This window comes from Anomaloglossus baeobatrachus, chromosome 3 (assembly GCF_048569485.1).
Source record: "Anomaloglossus baeobatrachus isolate aAnoBae1 chromosome 3, aAnoBae1.hap1, whole genome shotgun sequence".
NCBI classification, from domain to species: domain Eukaryota; kingdom Metazoa; phylum Chordata; class Amphibia; order Anura; family Aromobatidae; genus Anomaloglossus; species Anomaloglossus baeobatrachus.
Window position 1 is genome coordinate 457,796,881 of NC_134355.1, and position 17,721 is coordinate 457,814,601.

At 44.6% G+C, this 17,721-nt stretch overlaps 1 protein-coding gene across 1 annotated transcript in view; it reads right to left on the reverse strand.

Moving 5' to 3' along the window:
* LOC142296643 (putative cation-transporting ATPase 13A4) overlaps positions 1-17,721 on the reverse strand; it is a 192,950-nt gene that overhangs the window by 82,522 nt on the left and 92,707 nt on the right. The window contains exons 8-12 of the mRNA XM_075340496.1: positions 16,354-16,426; positions 6,414-6,545; positions 6,125-6,295; positions 4,383-4,540; positions 2,095-2,283 (exon numbers count right to left, since the gene is read on the reverse strand). Coding sequence (XP_075196611.1) covers positions 2,095-2,283; positions 4,383-4,540; positions 6,125-6,295; positions 6,414-6,545; positions 16,354-16,426 — 723 coding nt within the window. The remainder of the gene's footprint in view (positions 1-2,094; positions 2,284-4,382; positions 4,541-6,124; positions 6,296-6,413; positions 6,546-16,353; positions 16,427-17,721) is intronic.

Here is a 17,721-nt window from a genome sequence, read left to right on the forward strand (position 1 = left end):
TACTGCCTGTTGTGATGCTACGCCTCCCTCCCCCTGTGCACTGCTGTCCTCGCTCTGCATATCCTCCTGCCAGGTTGGGTCAGTTACTGGATCATCCACCACGTCGTCTTCCTCTTCCGCACCCTGCTCCTCCTCCTGACTTCCTGACAATTGTGTCTCATCATCGTCCACCACTTGTTGAGACACGTTGCCAACTTCGTGAGAACGTGGCTGCTCAAATATTTGGCCATCTGTACAGACGATCTCCTCATGACCCACTTCAATATGAGCTGGCGAGAGGCCAGAATGTGTGAATGGAAACGTGAACAGCTCTTCCGAGTGTCCAAGTGTGGGATCATTAATGTCCGAGGAGGACGTGTACTCAGCCTGGTGGTAGGAAGGAGGATCAGGTTCAGAAATGTGCGGTGCAGTATCACGGCTACTGACACTTGACCGTGTGGAAGACAGAGTGTTTGTGGTGGTGCCAATCTGACTGGAAGCATTATCTGCTATCCAACTAACAACCTGTTGACACTGGTCTTGGTTCAAGAGCGGTGTACTGCTGCGGTCCCCAAGAATTTGGGACAGGACGTGCGAGCGACTAGATGTGGCCCTTTGTTGTGGCGAAATTAGAGCTTGCCCACGACCTCGGCCTCTGCCTGCACCACCATCACGTCCACTTCCTTGTTCCTTGCCAATGCCCTTGCGCATTTTGCAATGCTGTGCACTGCTGACGTGTATATTCACTACTTGTGCGTTATATCAAAGTTTGTGGAAATTGCACACAAGTGCACCTGTACGCTGCCACCAACAGGCACACACGTGCGGTTTTAAAAACCAAGCACGGACGCAATAAGAACCTAACAGGTTTTTTTGGGGAGCGACAATTACAGACAAGTCAGACACTATCTGGACTGTTTTACACTGTGTACACCAGCCCCAGATATGATGAAGGCTGGTATACGGTCACCACTACCCTGCCTGCCTGCCTGCCTGTATACTGGTACAATAGTCCTGACAAGGACTCTTCTGGTCACTAGCCTGTATTCAGACCTGGCTATACCCTGCCTGTATATAGCAACAATAGTCCTGAGAAGGACTCTGCTACTGTACTCCGACCTGGCTATACCCTGCCTGCCTGTATACAACTAGAATAGTCCTGAGAAGGACTTTTGGTCACACTGTTTGCAGCCCTGCAACTGAAAAAGCTATAAAGGGCCGCAAAGCTTTCCCTGAATCAGCGACACTCTCCCTGCACTGACTGTCTGGATAGCTGTGAGCAGAGCACAGTGCGCCGGCCGGTATAAAGGCTCGGTCACGCTGTGCAGGCCGGCCAATTACTGCAATTCCACAACTAACAGGGCTGTGGCATTGCAGTGGTCTGCCAGCCAATCCCTGCATGAGGGCTGGCTCTCAAAAGAGCGCCAACATGCAGAAATGAAGACCACGAGTACAGCATGAGTATCGCGAGATTACTCGGTCCCCGCCGAGCAGCCCGAGTACAGCGATACTCGTGCGAGTACCGAGTAGTTACAAGCATGCTCGCTCATCACTAGTAATATCCGGTCAGTTGTAGCAGAGTGTTAGATGTTATGAACAGCTGATACTTCAGATAGTACAGACATAATTCCTGTAAATGTACTGCTGTAAATATGCAGAAGATCTCACCAATGTTAACATAGTGAAAGTGAATATAAATATTGGAAAACATTTCATAATGACTCCACTCAAACAAGAAAAAGAAGTCCAGTTAATGGGGTTTTCTGGTTTAGAATACCCATTTTAATAAACTTTATCACAGTATTCCAAAACTCTGGTCCGCAAGAGCCACCAATAGATCATGTTTTCAGAATTTCCTTAGTATTTCCCAGGTGATAATTCCATAATCTGTGCAATGCTAGGAAAACATGATCTGCTGGTGGCTCGAGTCTTGGAGTGGGGAAACTGTTCTCTCAGGATATCTTACCCAATGGCTATCTATATATAGCAATAGACCTATTGGGGTATATAAACAACATGGATAGAAAAATATTCAAATACATATTATATTGTAAATGTAGTTTGAAGCAAATTAAATAAAAGAAAATAAGAATATAAAATATAAAATATATTTACCTTGTCAAAACAGAAGAGGTTAAGCTGGCCACACATGTTGATTCTATCTGGACTGATACAAAATATAGTCTTTTTCTTCAGTCTGGTTTGAGCGTATAGAATTCCCACTGTCAGAGCAGCTGGTATAATAGGACAAATTGCAGATGTTAAAAGCACAAGTGACTCCACTATGATTCTCCAAGCTGAAACCTATTAAAAAAATATCAAAACAACATATGAGTTCTACATTAAGGGATGAACTTAAGGAGGTTATTAACTACTTTAACACTGATGGCATATCCTTGGGATAGGTCATCAATGTCTGATCATCGGGGGAGTGACACTTGGCATCCCTGCTGATCAGCTTTTCTCAGCAACATTAGGAACTGCACAATTAAGGAGCTGCACCGCAGAGCTCCATCAACTGTAAGGTGGACATGGTCAGGAACTGCCCCATCAGCCGCATATTGATTTGAATACTGTTAGTAATCTAATCAATACTAATACTGTTAGTATTTAAATCAATAGGAGGTGGATGGGGCAGTTAGTGTGTATTAAGCTGGAGTCACACTTGCACAAAGATTGTATCGCATTGCCCTGCCTGGACTGGCCGCTGGCTTTCCTGACAGAAGCATGCAGCTGCATAGAAATACATGGAGCTGCAAGTTTCTGTCAGGAGAATGGGAGGCCAGTCCAGGCAGGGCAATGCGATCTGTGACTCCAACCTTAGTGTGCATTCTGAGGCTTCCCAGTGCTGGTCTATGTACACTTGGTAGTTCTAGAACACACACTTATAATGCATTTTTTTCTCATGCTGGCTCATTACTGCTGATCTCAACCAGCAACTGACAGTGTGCGGTCACTGATGACTCTTCATTTCAAGGAGGGTGCAAAGGCTGCGTCAGCGACTGCATCCTCTTCTATGTAATGATGCTTTGTTTGAGTATGCCAGCATGCCCTGGGATTCCCAAACAAAGTGTGAAAGAGGAAGTCGGGGTAAAAGACAACCAGTTAGATAGTGCAGTTAGGGAAAGAGAGGAAATTTTTAATACTGTAAATGTAGATTAGAAATTAGTTTAGATTATTGCATTAAATAAATTGGGATCTGGATGAAAATTACATCCCTTTAACTATGTGGCGCTGGCAGGGTATGTATTCGATTACTCCGTGTCAAAGGAGCAGTGACATCTGCTAAACACATTAACTACATGGATATTTAAAGGGATATTTTCATCTCCAAGATCCTATCCTTATGTGTAGTAGATATAATAATAATATTAGCAAATACCTCCAATTAGAGATGTAGTATAGTTCTTCTGATTCACTATGTCACTTACCTCATGTTCAGGGCATTGAAGGACCTTAGGTATCCATGGTTATGACCATGCATATAGTCAGTTAGTTTCCTGCTCGTGGTCATAACCATGGATCTCTAGAGTCCTTAAATTACCTTCAGGTGTTATTTTCTATCATTTACCATCCAATCTCAGTAACAAAATTCTAAATCTCTATCCCTTTTAAATCCTAATATATTTATTTTCAATTGCTTAGTAAATTATGTTAAAAAAAATCTATCCAAGATAAAAAGGGTTGTCCACTTTCTGGAAAGTGAACTCCAGTTGCTGTAAAATACCTAAAATAACAACCACAGCAGGTTATCACCCTCCCGGGTCTATCAATGGCTGTCTGCCTCTGCTCTGTTGTCAGGGTTTTGGCGGCACGGTAATGTCACATTGATATCATACATCACCACTTTAGCCAATCACTGAGCTCAGCAGCTCATGCCATCAACCTCAGCTGCTTAATTCAGAGATTTGCTACTGTACAGTGGTTATTTGTGCTGTCGTATGACATCACCGTCGCGGTTAAAATTCTGACACCGTAGCAGCAGCGGACAGCCAACGTACCTGCTGTCTTTGTTATTTTAGGTATTTTACAACATTTGGGGACCACTTTCCTCTTAATATTTCTTAAAATTGGATGTTTTATCCAATAAAAGCCAAAAACTACACCCAAAATTATGTAAAAAAGAAAGAAAAATACTAAAAAAAACCCCCATTGATTAGGCATGCCGAAAACAGCAGGTGAATAAGTTCCTTGGATCACACAAACACTCAAACCTCAATGTAATTAATTAATGATGACTCTTGTAATTATATAAATGGCTAGGTCTTTTATATTTTCTTGATATTATTTTATTTGTTTAACAATGGAGTCTGCAGTGTAATTCCAGGGGCTCATCCACTCTACAGAAAACTGTTTTGAGACATCTAATTTCAAATCGACAATGATAGTAAAATGCGGAGTACCTTTCTCTGTGCAAATATGATGACTGCATATAAAATTCCAACAACAGCCAGAAAGCCCATGAATATGAAAAACCATTTAACGTCTCTGTGCAGCTTGAAGTTTAAGGGTTTTGGATACAATATGGAACGAACCATATCCCCTTTAGTAGTATTAAAGCCTAAGAAAAAAGTAAAGACAGGAAATTAGTGAATTGATGGACAAAACAGACTTAACCCTCAACTGGTGAGGTGGGATTTTTGTCATGCAACTGGTGATGTGGGGCTTCCTATAATCCAGTGTTTAGAAACCTCTAATTTCTACAGAAAATGCAAAGATCACGTTTATTTTAATCATTTTCTTATTGGCGACTGACTCCACATGAGTATACCAAATTTTTGACACCCACAAGTATCGGAAAATGTAATACATTGATGATTCATACCAGCATTTTCCAATGAATGCCAGCTGAACAAACTTTCCCTGGGATGTTGCAAACCCCACCTCACCAGTTGAGGGTTAATACAACATGAATCCTGATATAATGTGTGACGCCCTGGCAAAACCAGGTAGTCACAGTTAGGCCCCTGCATAACACCAATCCCTCACTAGGAAACACACATCCAACCAGAAACCCTAGTCACCCCCCCAGGAACAGATAGACACACCAGTAGGCGTGACCAGGCAGTTGGAACACGCCCACTCAGGAGTCTAGACAGCCCAGGGTGGGAAAACAGACAGTTCTGCTTAGAGTTCAGTTTGGAGAGGAGTGTGGGCTGGAGCTAGATTTAGCTCCAGCAGTGAAGTTCAAGTTGAACGGTACCAGGGTAGGAGCCTGGTGCCACTGGCTAGGAGGCAGACGGTGGTCTCTGTCAGCAGGAGACGGGAAGACAGCTCGGCAGAACCGAGGTGGACCGGGACAGGGTTGTAGCCTGCCGGTACCTACACCGGAGACCCGACCGGAAACCGTGCACAAAGGGGGGTACTCGGACCCTGAAGCCAGCACCAGAACCTACCATTTAACCAATTGAGGTCAGGACTAGAGGTCCTGTCCCACCCAAAGTCCCTCATAGAAGACAACAGCCCACCGATTAGGGATAAGAGGTCACCGCCAAGGTCCATAGATCCCACGGGCCAGCATCTGCGGGCACGGCTCCTTAGGCCACATCCAGCCGGGAGCGGACTCCTGAGTTTCATACTAGGAACATCCACCTTACACAAAGAAGTGCAGGAAAAGGATAGAGACCACCAGCCGGGTGAGGGACCCCGAACACAACCGGCCGCGGCACCGGCCACCACCATCTTGGTTTACCAGAGACTTGTGTGTGTTACTAATCATGAGTACTCCAGCACCCTCTGCGGTCGCCATCCCCTGCACTGAGCCACTGAGCCACCGGGCCCCGGGGCCACCACTCCTGCCCACGGAGGGGTTAACAACTTGCTGCACAATATCTCCCCCAGGTGCCCCATAACAGCAGCGGTGGTGTCTCAGTTCATCACACACTGTGGGTGGTGTCACGAACTTGCAATGGCCTAGCCCATATATCTACGCCCCCCCATTTATTCAGCATGTCCGCGAGACCCCCGGGTCCGGAGACCCTCGAGCCACCACCCCTAAACGCCGGCTGCTGGCACGGGGGCGGCACATATGCATTTCATTTCTCCATGGTGAACCATTTATACATGGGCAATCTATGGAAAAGCAGAAAGGACATAATCCAGGAATAGGTAATATCTAAAGAGGGTAGCAGTCATGAAGACTCACCAGTCCTTAAGACTACAGCTCTGGCTGGACCTTGTGCAGTGGATTCGGTCCTTATCACGTCAGTACCACAAAACAAGACATGGCGTCTATAATCTTCTCCACTGTACTGCTTCCATGGCATCGTGTCATCTCCATGTGGTAGTTGTGTTTTTGTCACTGGAATACATTCACCTGAGGGAACCCGAGAAAATGTGCAAAAAGTCAGGAGCTTGACAGCCAGTCTGAATAGTGTGAGGTCAGCTATGTATGCTTATTAGCAGTCAGGTCTGTAGTTCGGATAGTCACCTACCTGTTAACATTCCCTCATTGACAATACAAGTTCCATTGATCAAAATGGCGTCACATGACATGAAAAAGTTCTTGCCAGTTAAAACAATAATGTCCCCTGGAACTAAATATCGAGACTCAATTTGACTGCACTCTGGAAAAAAAGGTGGAATTCTCATTAGTCCCTTAGCAATAGTTCAGGAGGCATCTTTTCAATTATTGCTGTTTTTATTTTACTATTCTTACATACAGTTTTGAGCTATATGCTAAGAAAATACATTTAAAAGGTTTAAAAAAGGGAAAAAAAAACACCTGACTAACAGCTCTTAACAGTTTGAAGCAAATGTGAATAGGTACAAGCTGTTATGACTGCATTATATTTACAGGAAAGAATGTAGCACACAGTGGGCACAAAGATTTATATTTTAACTATTTGTTTAATCTTGATGTATTCAATATATGTATATTGTATAATGTTATGCCTCCTGTGTGCACAAATATATTTTAAGAAATTAAACATATGAATTTTAAATATTTAAATTTAATATATTCAATATTTGCAGATCTCTTGGTGCACTCTCTTTTCTGCTGCACTCTTTGGTATGTCATTTTAAATGGATTTGTCTGAATGGAATATTGATAGTTTACCTGAAACCCATATTTAGTAGAACAAATCAATTCTGTTCTCACTATACTCTTTATGGAACTAAAGACACTTATAAATACCAGACTGAATAGCTCCCAGATCTTGTCACTTTAGCAAATAACACCACATTGTGTATGTGCATGGTGCTGTGTCTGGTGTCATAGCTGAACCAGACTGAGAATGAGATTTTTGGTACTCACAGTAAAATCTGTTTCTAGTAGTTTTCATTTGGGGACACAGAACCCTGGTATACTCTGCTGCCACATGGAGGCTGACACAAATAGTAAATATAACTAACTGTTAGCTCCTCCCCAGCAGGCTATACCTCACCTGCCAGAACCGGCCTCCTCAGTTCGGTGAGAAAGCAGTAAGAGAAGCAAAAAAGCAATCTATAGAGAAGTGTACCGCCCCCGTGTCAGTGGCTGAGCCGCTCGGATCCAGAGCCACGGTGGCTCGAGGGGTCTCTGGACCCGAGGGTTAGTGCGGACACTCGAGTTTGAAAAGGGGGAGTATGTACAGGGGAGTTAGGAGTTCGTGACGCCACCCACGGTGTGTGGTAAGGTGAAGTACCACCGCTGCCATTGAGGGGGAGCCCGGTGGATGTGGTATGGCAGCAAGGTGCTTAACCCCTCCGTCCGTAGGTAGGGGGTTGTGCCCCGGTGGTGATAGTGCAGGGGTGCCGTTTTGAGAAGGAAAGGGTTTCAGCATACTCACTTAGTCCAGGAATACTGACACCGACAACTTGTAAACCAGAGTTCTGAGCACCACAGCAGCAGGGAGGGAGTACGCTTGGATCCGTGCCCTTGGTGTTGCTTGTTGCCGTGTGGCCTTTTCCTTGGCACCTTCTCACTGTTGGACCCTATAGTCTGGAACTAGTTGGGTCCCGCTCACCCATATGGCTAACAGAGGGAGCTTGCTCTCAGAGTTCACGCTTCGGATTTGGTGGACTGTGTTTTGGGAAAGTCCTATCCCCTCGTTGTGCTAGTACCCCGATTTTGGAGCGAGTGAGGGATGAATCTTGAAGACTTCACCCCCGTCGGGTAAATTACTAAGACACTTGAAGCTACTTCTCGGCCTAGCGTCCATGTACCCCGTTGTGACCTGGCCCCTGCCGGAGATGGCTCAAGGCATCAATGAACGTTGCTTTAATTCAGAAAGCGATAGCTGCCTTGGAAATGGCCTGGCCCTTATGAGATCCATTTTGTAAAACAAATAAGGAATCGGATCACCAAAAGAAAATAATACCGTACGGTCTCAACCACATCCAGACTGTGTAATCTCTTTTCCTAAGAGTAAACTGTAGAAGGACAACAAGAAGGCAACACAATGTCATTATTAAGGTGGAAAGCAATAACCACCTTAGGAAGAAAAATCCGAAACAACCTCAACATCCACCATGTTCTGATGAAGAACTAGATAAGGTGCGTGGGAACAAAGTGCTGCCAATTCAGACACCCTTCTAATGGAAGTGATGGCTGTAAAAAATGCCACCCTCAAATAGTAAAAGAGCCATAATCTCACTGGCACTCTGGCTTAACCTGGATAACATCAACACCATGTCAGGAGTGCCTCAGGGAAGGCAAATCTGCTTGAACACTACTGGGTGAAGTCTATCCTCTGGTGACTGAGAAAGTCCATCTCCCAATTGTCTATCCCAGGAAAGTAAACTATTAAGATCAGAAGGACTCTGTCTTCTGCCCATCTTAGAATTACTAGTGAAGAATTTGAAAAGAGGAGCGCATGTGAAGGATCCACGGGATAATGTTAAGGAAAGTGTTAGAATGTGCTCACCTGATGTGGATGTGCAGCCCTGCACAACCACGGTGTAGAACGAGGGTTTAATGCGCTGTGGAGTCGGCCCGTAGTGCCCATCCAGGGGAACGGAATCCTAAGAAGCCGGTCATGTGACAGGTCACTGGGGAAAGTGGACGTCTCTGGTGCTGATTGAAATCTGGCCTTCAGCCAAGCTGCTCTTGCCATTAGTCCAAAAACGGGCAAGGAATCCAGGGAATGCAAAAGAACACGGTCTTGAAAGTGCTAAGGAGGCCATGGTGATATATTAGTTCTGTAGATTTATTAAATGTTTACAGCCACAACGCATTTCGATATCACAATATCTTCATCAGGTGGATATGACCATATCCACCTGATGAAGATATTGTGATATCGAAACACATTGTGGGTGTAAACATTTAATAAATCTACAGAACTAATATATCACCGTGGCCTCCTTAGTGCTTTCAAGACTGTATTCTTTTGCATTCCCCATCTTAGAATTACTGTCACCTCCAACATGGCGGAATGATTTCTAGTTTTAATCTGACAGTTGATGTATGCTACCACTGTGGAGTTGTCTGACTGAATTCTAACTGGCAGCCTGACAAGTAGGTGTTGCCAATGAAGGAGAGCCAAATAGATTGCTCTGCACTCCAGAGCATTGATCAGGTTAAGTTTCTCCTAATTGTCCCACGTTCCCTGAGCCAAAAACCATCAAAACACTGCCTCCCAATTCATGGACAATATCTGTCACTGGATGGGGCAAAATGAGTACTTTTGGAACACAGAACAGGGGGTTAACACCCACCTGGGGGGACCTGCAGCATAGTAGAAGAAGATGAACCGGCCAATCCAGGGACTGCAATGACCAAAGCACTAGAAATGTGCTCTATCTGCCTTGAATGGAACTGACCTAATGGAAACCACTTTGAAAGCCACTAACATATGTCCCAACAATCTTATGCAAAATCAGAGAGGCTATTTGCCTAAACATCTCAGAACCTCACTGGAGGACTGTAAAATCACTTTTTTTCTTCCAGAAGAAAAAACAATCCCAAAGCTGTGTCGAAGATCATCCTCAAAAAGCAGAGCTGCTGAGTGGAAAATAGCAAGGATTTTGTCCAGTTGACAATCCACTTGAATTGATTCAGAGTGTGCAAAATGATCTCAAGGCTCTTCAAATTTTCAGCGTGGCCGTGAGCCTTGACCGGAATGTCGTGTAAATAGGGTTTAACCGCTATACCACTGGAGCGGAGAAGTGCCATAATTGGAGCTAACACCTTCGTAAACACTCTGGCAGAGGCCAGCCAAAAATGTAGTGCCCTGAATTTATAACGATCCTGGCCTACTGCAAACCATACGTAATGCTGATGAGCCGTGAATTTTGGAACATACAAGTGTCCTGAATGTCTATTGATGACACAAACTTTGCCAACTTCCATGAACAAGATGATTGAATGGAGGGACTCCATTCTGAAATGCTTTATGTGCACCCATATTCAAATCCAGAATATGTCGCACTAAGCCAGCCTTTTCGAAGATAACTAAAAGGTTTGAATGAAAACTCCTGAACCTTTATGAAGGAGGAACCTCCATAACTACCCCTGCGCAAATTAGGGAGGCGATAGCCAGAAAAACAACCTGAACTTAGGGTAAGAGTTGTTGGGGTATGGTACCTCAAAAAAACAGTTTTGAGGGATGGACGAAAACACTATTCTGTAACCTGAGAAAATTACCTCCTTGATCCAAAAACCACTGATGGCCCCTGGGTACCCCAAGGGCCAAAGGGCTTGCTGCCAGTCCCAGAAAAGAGTCCTGATAAGCCTGGTTTTCCCTAGCTTCAGAGGTAGTGCAGAAATAACACAGCAGGACAGAGGTGCAGAAGCACTGCTGGGGAATATAACAGCATCAGCCACAAGCGCCAACAGTCCTACCCGAACCCTTATCCACCTAGACAAGAACCGAAAGAGATATCTTGCAGCAGCTGCAGAGAATCAGTGAAGTACATGAAAAAAATAGCATTGCCTCCAGAAAAGGAATGGGAGGAGCTGGAAGGGGCTAGCCAAAAGTTCAAAGTGCAGGATACAGCTAAGTCTCAGCTACCAATTAAGGGAACACAAAACAAGTAAGGGTGCGGTGCATGTGTCTGAAGCCACGCGACCCCTACTCTTGTGACCCCAGCACAGCACCGCAGCCAGAACAGGTACTTGAGCTACACCCCCCCCTCCAACCCTGCCCACACACCCACATATGAATATCACAGAGAGGGAAAGATAGGGGAGAGAGAAAGTAGGAAAATATATATTAGTCACATTCCTGAGGACCACACCATCTTCTGCAGGGCGAATGGACAAGAGTATATGCAGACCACTGCCACATTCCATGATAGCAAGGTACCTGGTCCGGCCAGAGGACGAGAGAAGAAATGAACTGATTATTTATAGCCTGTACTCTCCACCACCATGCGGGTGAAACAGAGTGCTCAATAGCACCCTGTTACCTCGAAAACTTTGAAAAAAAAATGTATAAAAAAAAATGTCAGATGTCTTTGGAACAGACCTTACCTCTAACTGACACATAAAAAACCTAAGGAGGCCGGTTCCAGCAGGTGAGGTATAGCCTGTTGGGAAGGAGCTAACATTTAGTTCTGTGAAATAAATGAATTATTCTATGTAATAAATTTGTCAGCATCCAAGGGGCAGCAGACTATCCCAGGGTTCTGTGTCCCCCAGTAGCCACCAGTGATCACAGAATGATTTTATAACTTAAGGATATACCCTGGAAAATCCCTTTAACTTCTCCAGTGCAAACGTCATTTGGATAGTGCCTGTATGAATGATTCTCTACCCACTAGGAAGCCCCCCAAAATTCCATTCTGGCATCAGTTCAAAGACATGAAGAGTATTGTTGTGCTGGTATGCCTCTGTGCCATTTATATATGCTATTTATGAGATGGCACATTCTTTTGGAGGACCTCCCTATCAAAGGAATTGTTCAGTTTAAGGAAGACAGACTCATGACCTTTAAAACATGAGTTAAACTTTAAGTTTATTAAAGGTATTTTTATTATTCTAACACGCTGCCTATTGACCAATATGCAGATTAACGAAAAGTGCACTTCATAATAGTTACAGGGAACTCACGCTTCAGGTATCAATAGCCCAGATAGTGAATTAAATAGATGGTATGGTCAAGTTCTTTTAAAGGGAATCTGCCACCAGGTTTTGCCACTTAATCTGAGGATAACATAATAGAGACAAATGCTCTTAAAGAGAACCTGTCAGCATGGTTTTTTAATGTAAAGTAAAGGCAAAGCTGTATACGTGCTGTAATACTGAATAAATTGATACCTTTGGTGAAGAAATCTACTTTGTGGTTCTTCTTTAATCACCATTTGATGTTTTCTGCTTATTAGATTGTGGTGTACAGTGCATGAGATTTCTCCTCCCTGTCTGTGATTCCCCAGCCTCTCTGCCTCCCTCCATCCTTTCAATGACTTGCCTCAGTCTAAAATGTTAGCAGTGATCTGTCATTCAAAGACCAGAGGCAGGTGGAGGAGCTGGGGAATCACAGTCAGGGAGGAGAAGACCTAATCAGTCAAAAACTTGAATTGCTGATTTCAGGAGAACTGCAAAGCAACTTTCTTCATCAAAGGCATCTGTAGCACCCGCGAAGCAAGGGGTTAACTTTACTAATCACCGAGTGATGCCGGGTCTGAGGATATTACAGGTTGCCCTTGCCCGACTTTGTGGCCCCGAGGTGTACAAAAAAAGGGGCGTACGCGTGATGTAATGGAGAGGATGATGGCAGTAGTGGATGATTAGAGTTGTCTCGTGATGCCACCTGCTGTACACGGCCAGGGATTAGCCGCCACTGCTGTTGCTGTCCTCCAGGGCGGATTGTTGTAGCAGCTAAGGTGGTCTTGCTCCCCACAGGTTGAGGGAGATTGATGAGGGAAGTAGTGGCCATTGGCACTGAAGCGCGGGTCGCCGGCAAGGACAGGCGGACATAGTCTCTGCGGTTCAAGGTTTCTTTACTCACAGTTCTAGTTTGCTCGGGACGGAGATATCGGTCACCGCCGTGATGGGCCCCAGTTGATCCCGAATCCGTTGGAGGTCAGAACCAGTATGGTAGACAATCAGCCCTTCCTCCTTGCGCCTTTACAGTTGAATCCCCGTGGCCTGAAGCTACTTGGGGACCCAGTTTTTGAAGAGTTAGCTCTTGTCCCATTATGCAGGGGGTGGGGCCTTACTTAGATCATGACTCCTGACCTTATGTAGTACTGTGCTCCGGGAACTGTGGTAGCCAAAGGGACATACAATCTCACTGTCCTGCAGATTCTGGTGATACAACTTGAAGTCTCTTCCACCCTAGGATTCTGCACCCTACACTGTGCTAGTCCCGAGGGAGCAACTAAGCTCTCCCCTCGGTGACTGTATTGACTCCTGCGTCCCACCAGAGCCATCGGTAAACCCGTCGGCTCCTTTCCTTTCCTGCTGGAGAACTCTCTAACTGTCGTGTTGCTCCAAACTCGCCCTGGTGGCCGCTCCTCCCCTGGTTACCTGTCATTAGTGGGTGGCAGCACCCCATGTTTGGTGACTACCTTAAGACCCAACCCTAGCCCATGCATCATTAGGGAAGGCAACCTATTGGTGTGTATGAGTTTGTGTGTTGTAGAACCGGTACTGACCTCCTCTGGATTCGGGATGAATACCGCACCTTAAGTTAGGTCCAGTACCCTCTGGCGACTGAAGCCTCACGGGCGCCACATATCAATGTAATCTGTCTTTACTTTTCATTACAAGAGCGCGCTGACTAGTTCTCTTTATTCAAGTGATGTGTCATTTATTGGGCTGCTTTGTGTAGTCTTAATAAAATCAATATTTTATCCCTAGGAGATTGTCACTATAGGACTAGATAACCTGCTGTCATGTAGTCCTCCATATTCATGAGCTCTGTATAACCCCACCACTTATTGGAAGCTATCTGCCTATGCACAGTGTACACAGAATGCTAGTGTGTGGGTATTATACAAAGCTTAGCTCTCAGAGATCTGGAACAGCTGCAGCGGATAAATGTGTGTTTTAATGACAACTGTAGCAAGAAGCCTTATAAATAATACATTGCTGGAATCAGGGTCCTTGTCCCTACATTATGCTGCTCTCATTTTAAGGTAGTAAAAACCTGGAGACGGATAACCTATAAAGGAGCAAGTTATCTGATTATCTGATCTGATCAGCCGACATGTAAATCTAAGGGGCCCTTTGCACACTACGACATCGCAAGCCGATGCTGCGATGCCGAGCGCAATAGTCCCCGCCCGTCGCAGCTGCGATACCGTGTGATAGCTGCCGTAGCGAAAATTATCACTACGGCAGCTTCACATGAACTTACCTGCCCTGCGACGTCGCTCTGGCCGGCCACCCGCCTCCTTCCTAAGGGGGCGGGTCGTGTAGCGTCACAGCGACGTCACACGGCAGGCGGCCAATAGAAGCGGAGGGGCGGAGATGAGCGGGACGTAAACATCCCGCCCACCTCTTTCCTTCCGCATTGCAGACTGGACGCAGGTAGGAGATGTTCCTCGCTCCTGCGACTTCATACACAGTGATGTGTGCTGCCGCAGGAATGAGGAACAACATTGTACCGTAGCTGCAGCCAAAATAATGAAAATGACCGACACTACACCGATCATACGATACCGATGCTTTTGTGCTCGGTAATCGTAGTTAAAACGATTTACACACTACGATGTCGAGAGCGACGCCGGAAGTGCGTCACTTTCGATTTGACCCCACCGACATCGCACCTGCAATGTCGTAGTGTGCAAAGGGATCCTAACAGCCACAGGTGGATCGGAGATCTGCCTGCAGCTGTTAACTAGTTATATCCAAAATTAATCTCCCACAGCGAGATTTAACGTGCACTGGTGGGGAGTGCGTCATTCCCTGCTCCCATTGGTGGCCCCGTGACATGACGGCAGGGCGCCAATGGGTTGTCATGAGAGCCAAGGGGCATCTGATGACTCCTCTATCTGTCATAATGAATTTCCTGTGGATGCTGGCGGCAGGCAAAAAATAAGCCCTCGCACAGCCCCAGATACTAATAAATGAGAATATTACGGGTTTAGAAAATTTATTAAATAAAATTAAAAACTATACATGATTGGTATCTACGAATACGCACTGACCTAGGATACCATATTGCCAGGTCAGTTTTACCATGTAGTGAACATGGAAAATAACATTCCCAAAAAACCATTGTGGAATTAAACAATTTTTGCAATTTCACTGCACTTGGAATTTTTTTCCTATTTTGCAGAATGAATGGTGTAATTGAAAAGTACAACTTGTCACACAAAAACAATCCCTCATATGGCTATATTGATGGAAAAACAAAAGTTATGCCTCTTGGAAGAAGGGGACGAAAAAGCTACACTGCAATAACAGAAAATGGCCAGTCCTTGAAGGGGTTAATTATCACAATTAACTCATGCAAATCTGCTAAGTCATTAATATTAAATTTAAATTAAATTCTTTAATAATATTTAATGTAAATATTTTATGTAAAACATAAGCCTTGCTTAGATAACATATATAATCATCAATATCACAGCAAAGTAATTCTAAAAATAAACATGTTTTGTGCAAAATTCAATATACTGTATTTTTCGTTTTATAAGACGCACCGAATTATAAGACGCACTTGAAATACAGAGCAAAAAAAGCTGCAACAAATGGGGTCCATCTTATAATCTGGTGGTGTCAGTAGCGATGGTGGAAGAGTCACAGGAGGCAGGGGCGGTGGGTGTTGCAGAAACTGTAGGCTGCGCTGGTGCTGCAGCGGAGGGTGGAGCTACGCCAGAGACTGGGGCTGTGGCGGAGACTGGGGCTGCGGTGAAGACTGGGGCTGCAGTGGAGGCTGGTGCTGCCGTGTTGGGGCAGCTGTGCTGGGGCTAAGGCTATGGCGGCTATGGGCGGAAAGGGCTTCAAAGAAACGGTGCCCAGAGTCAGTGCAAGCGCAGATTGAGCTCAAGGCTAAATGGCAAGCTGAGATCTCATCTGCGCAAGCGCCACCTCCGGGCTCCATTTTCCTTAAGTTCACTCTAGGGAGACCAATGGGCCGAAGGTGGTGCCTGTGCAGATGAGTGCTTGAGCTGAGAGCTCCATCTGCACATGCGCCAGAGACCATGCACAGCCTCCGCAGACTCCGCACAGCCGCCGCAGCACCAGCCCAGCCACCGCAGCACCTGCTCAGCCACCGCAGCATTCCCCCGGTCTCTTGTGACCCCTCTACACCACCTCGGTCAGCTAGATTCAGATTACAAGAAACACTTTATGTCCATAAAATTACAAACGCATCACAGATTGTTTTTGGATGAAGTGGTGCTACATGAGTGAAATCATAAATTTACACTGAAATCTGCATTGTTAAAGAAGGAGAAATATTTAGCACATATATACTTAAAAACAAAAGGTTTTCATTATGCCACTTAAATACAGAACCTATAAACAAATTTAATAAAATTACCAAATAATCATACCTTCATTTCTCCGGCAAATATCCACCTTCGTGTTGTTATGAGCTTTGACTAAATTGTGAAGCTTACTAGATTGCTATTAAATAGAACATAAAAATACAGGTCATACTCAACCAAAAGCATTCTTAACTGGAATTATTTATTATTTATTTATGTAACGCCATCATATTCCTTACTATAGTACTGTACAGTGACACTCACCATTAAACCACTGTCACTGTACCCGATGGAAGTAATTTTTCAATCTCTCAAGCACAGTAGACAAATTTCAGAGCTCTAATTAAAGGGAACCAATCACCAGGAGTTTCGTATATAACCTAAAGCAAGTGCTATACTGCCACTATCAGGCTGATTCTATACATACCTTTAGTGGTCACCTAGGATGTTTAGGTTTTGAAATCCAAGAAAGTGAAGTTTATAAAATCATCAGCTTCTTGAGTGACAGCAGCTGAGAATCAGATAATATCTGGGGGGTATGCATAGTTATCCCCTCCCCCTGTTAGAATTAGTATAAGTATTTTACCACATATTGACTATTTCACTACCAGGACCTGTGTGAGGTCATACCCATGTGACCAGAAGAGGCGGAGCCTTAGCCAACAAAGCTAGATACCAGGAAGCAACATTTTTCTGTTGGCTGAGTCACATCACATGGGTATGACCTCACACAGGTCCTGGTAGTGAAAAAGTAAATCGATGGTATAATATTTATGCTAATTCTAACAGGAGGAGGGGATAACTATGAATTCATCCCCACATATTATCTGATCCTCAGCTGCTGTCACTCAAGTAGCTGCCGATTTTATAAAAGTTTATAAACTTTACTTTCTTGGATTTCAAAACCTAAACATCCGAGCTGACTACTAAAGGTATGTATACAATCAGCCTGATAGTGTCAGTATAGCACTGGCTGTACAGTGCCTACAAGTAGTATTCAACCCCCTGCAGATTTAGCAGGTTTGATAAGATGCAAATAAGTTAGAGCCTGCAAACTTCAAACAAGAGCAGGATTTATTAACAGATGCATAAATCTTACAAACCAACAAGTTATGTTGCTCATTTAAATTTTAATAAATTTTCAACATAAAAGTGTAGGTCAATTATTATTCAACCCCTAGGTTTAAGATTTTGTGGAATAACCCTTGTTTGCAATTACAGATAATAATCGTCTTTTATAAGACCTGATCAGGCCGGCACAGGTCTCTGCAGTTATCTTGGCCCACTCCTCCATGCAGATCTTCTCCAAGTTATCTAGGTTCTTTGGGTGTCTCATGTGGACTTTAATCTTGAGCTCCTTCCACAAGATTTCAATTGGGTTAAGGTCAGGAGACTGACTAGGCCACTGCAACACCTTGATTTTTTCCCTCTTGA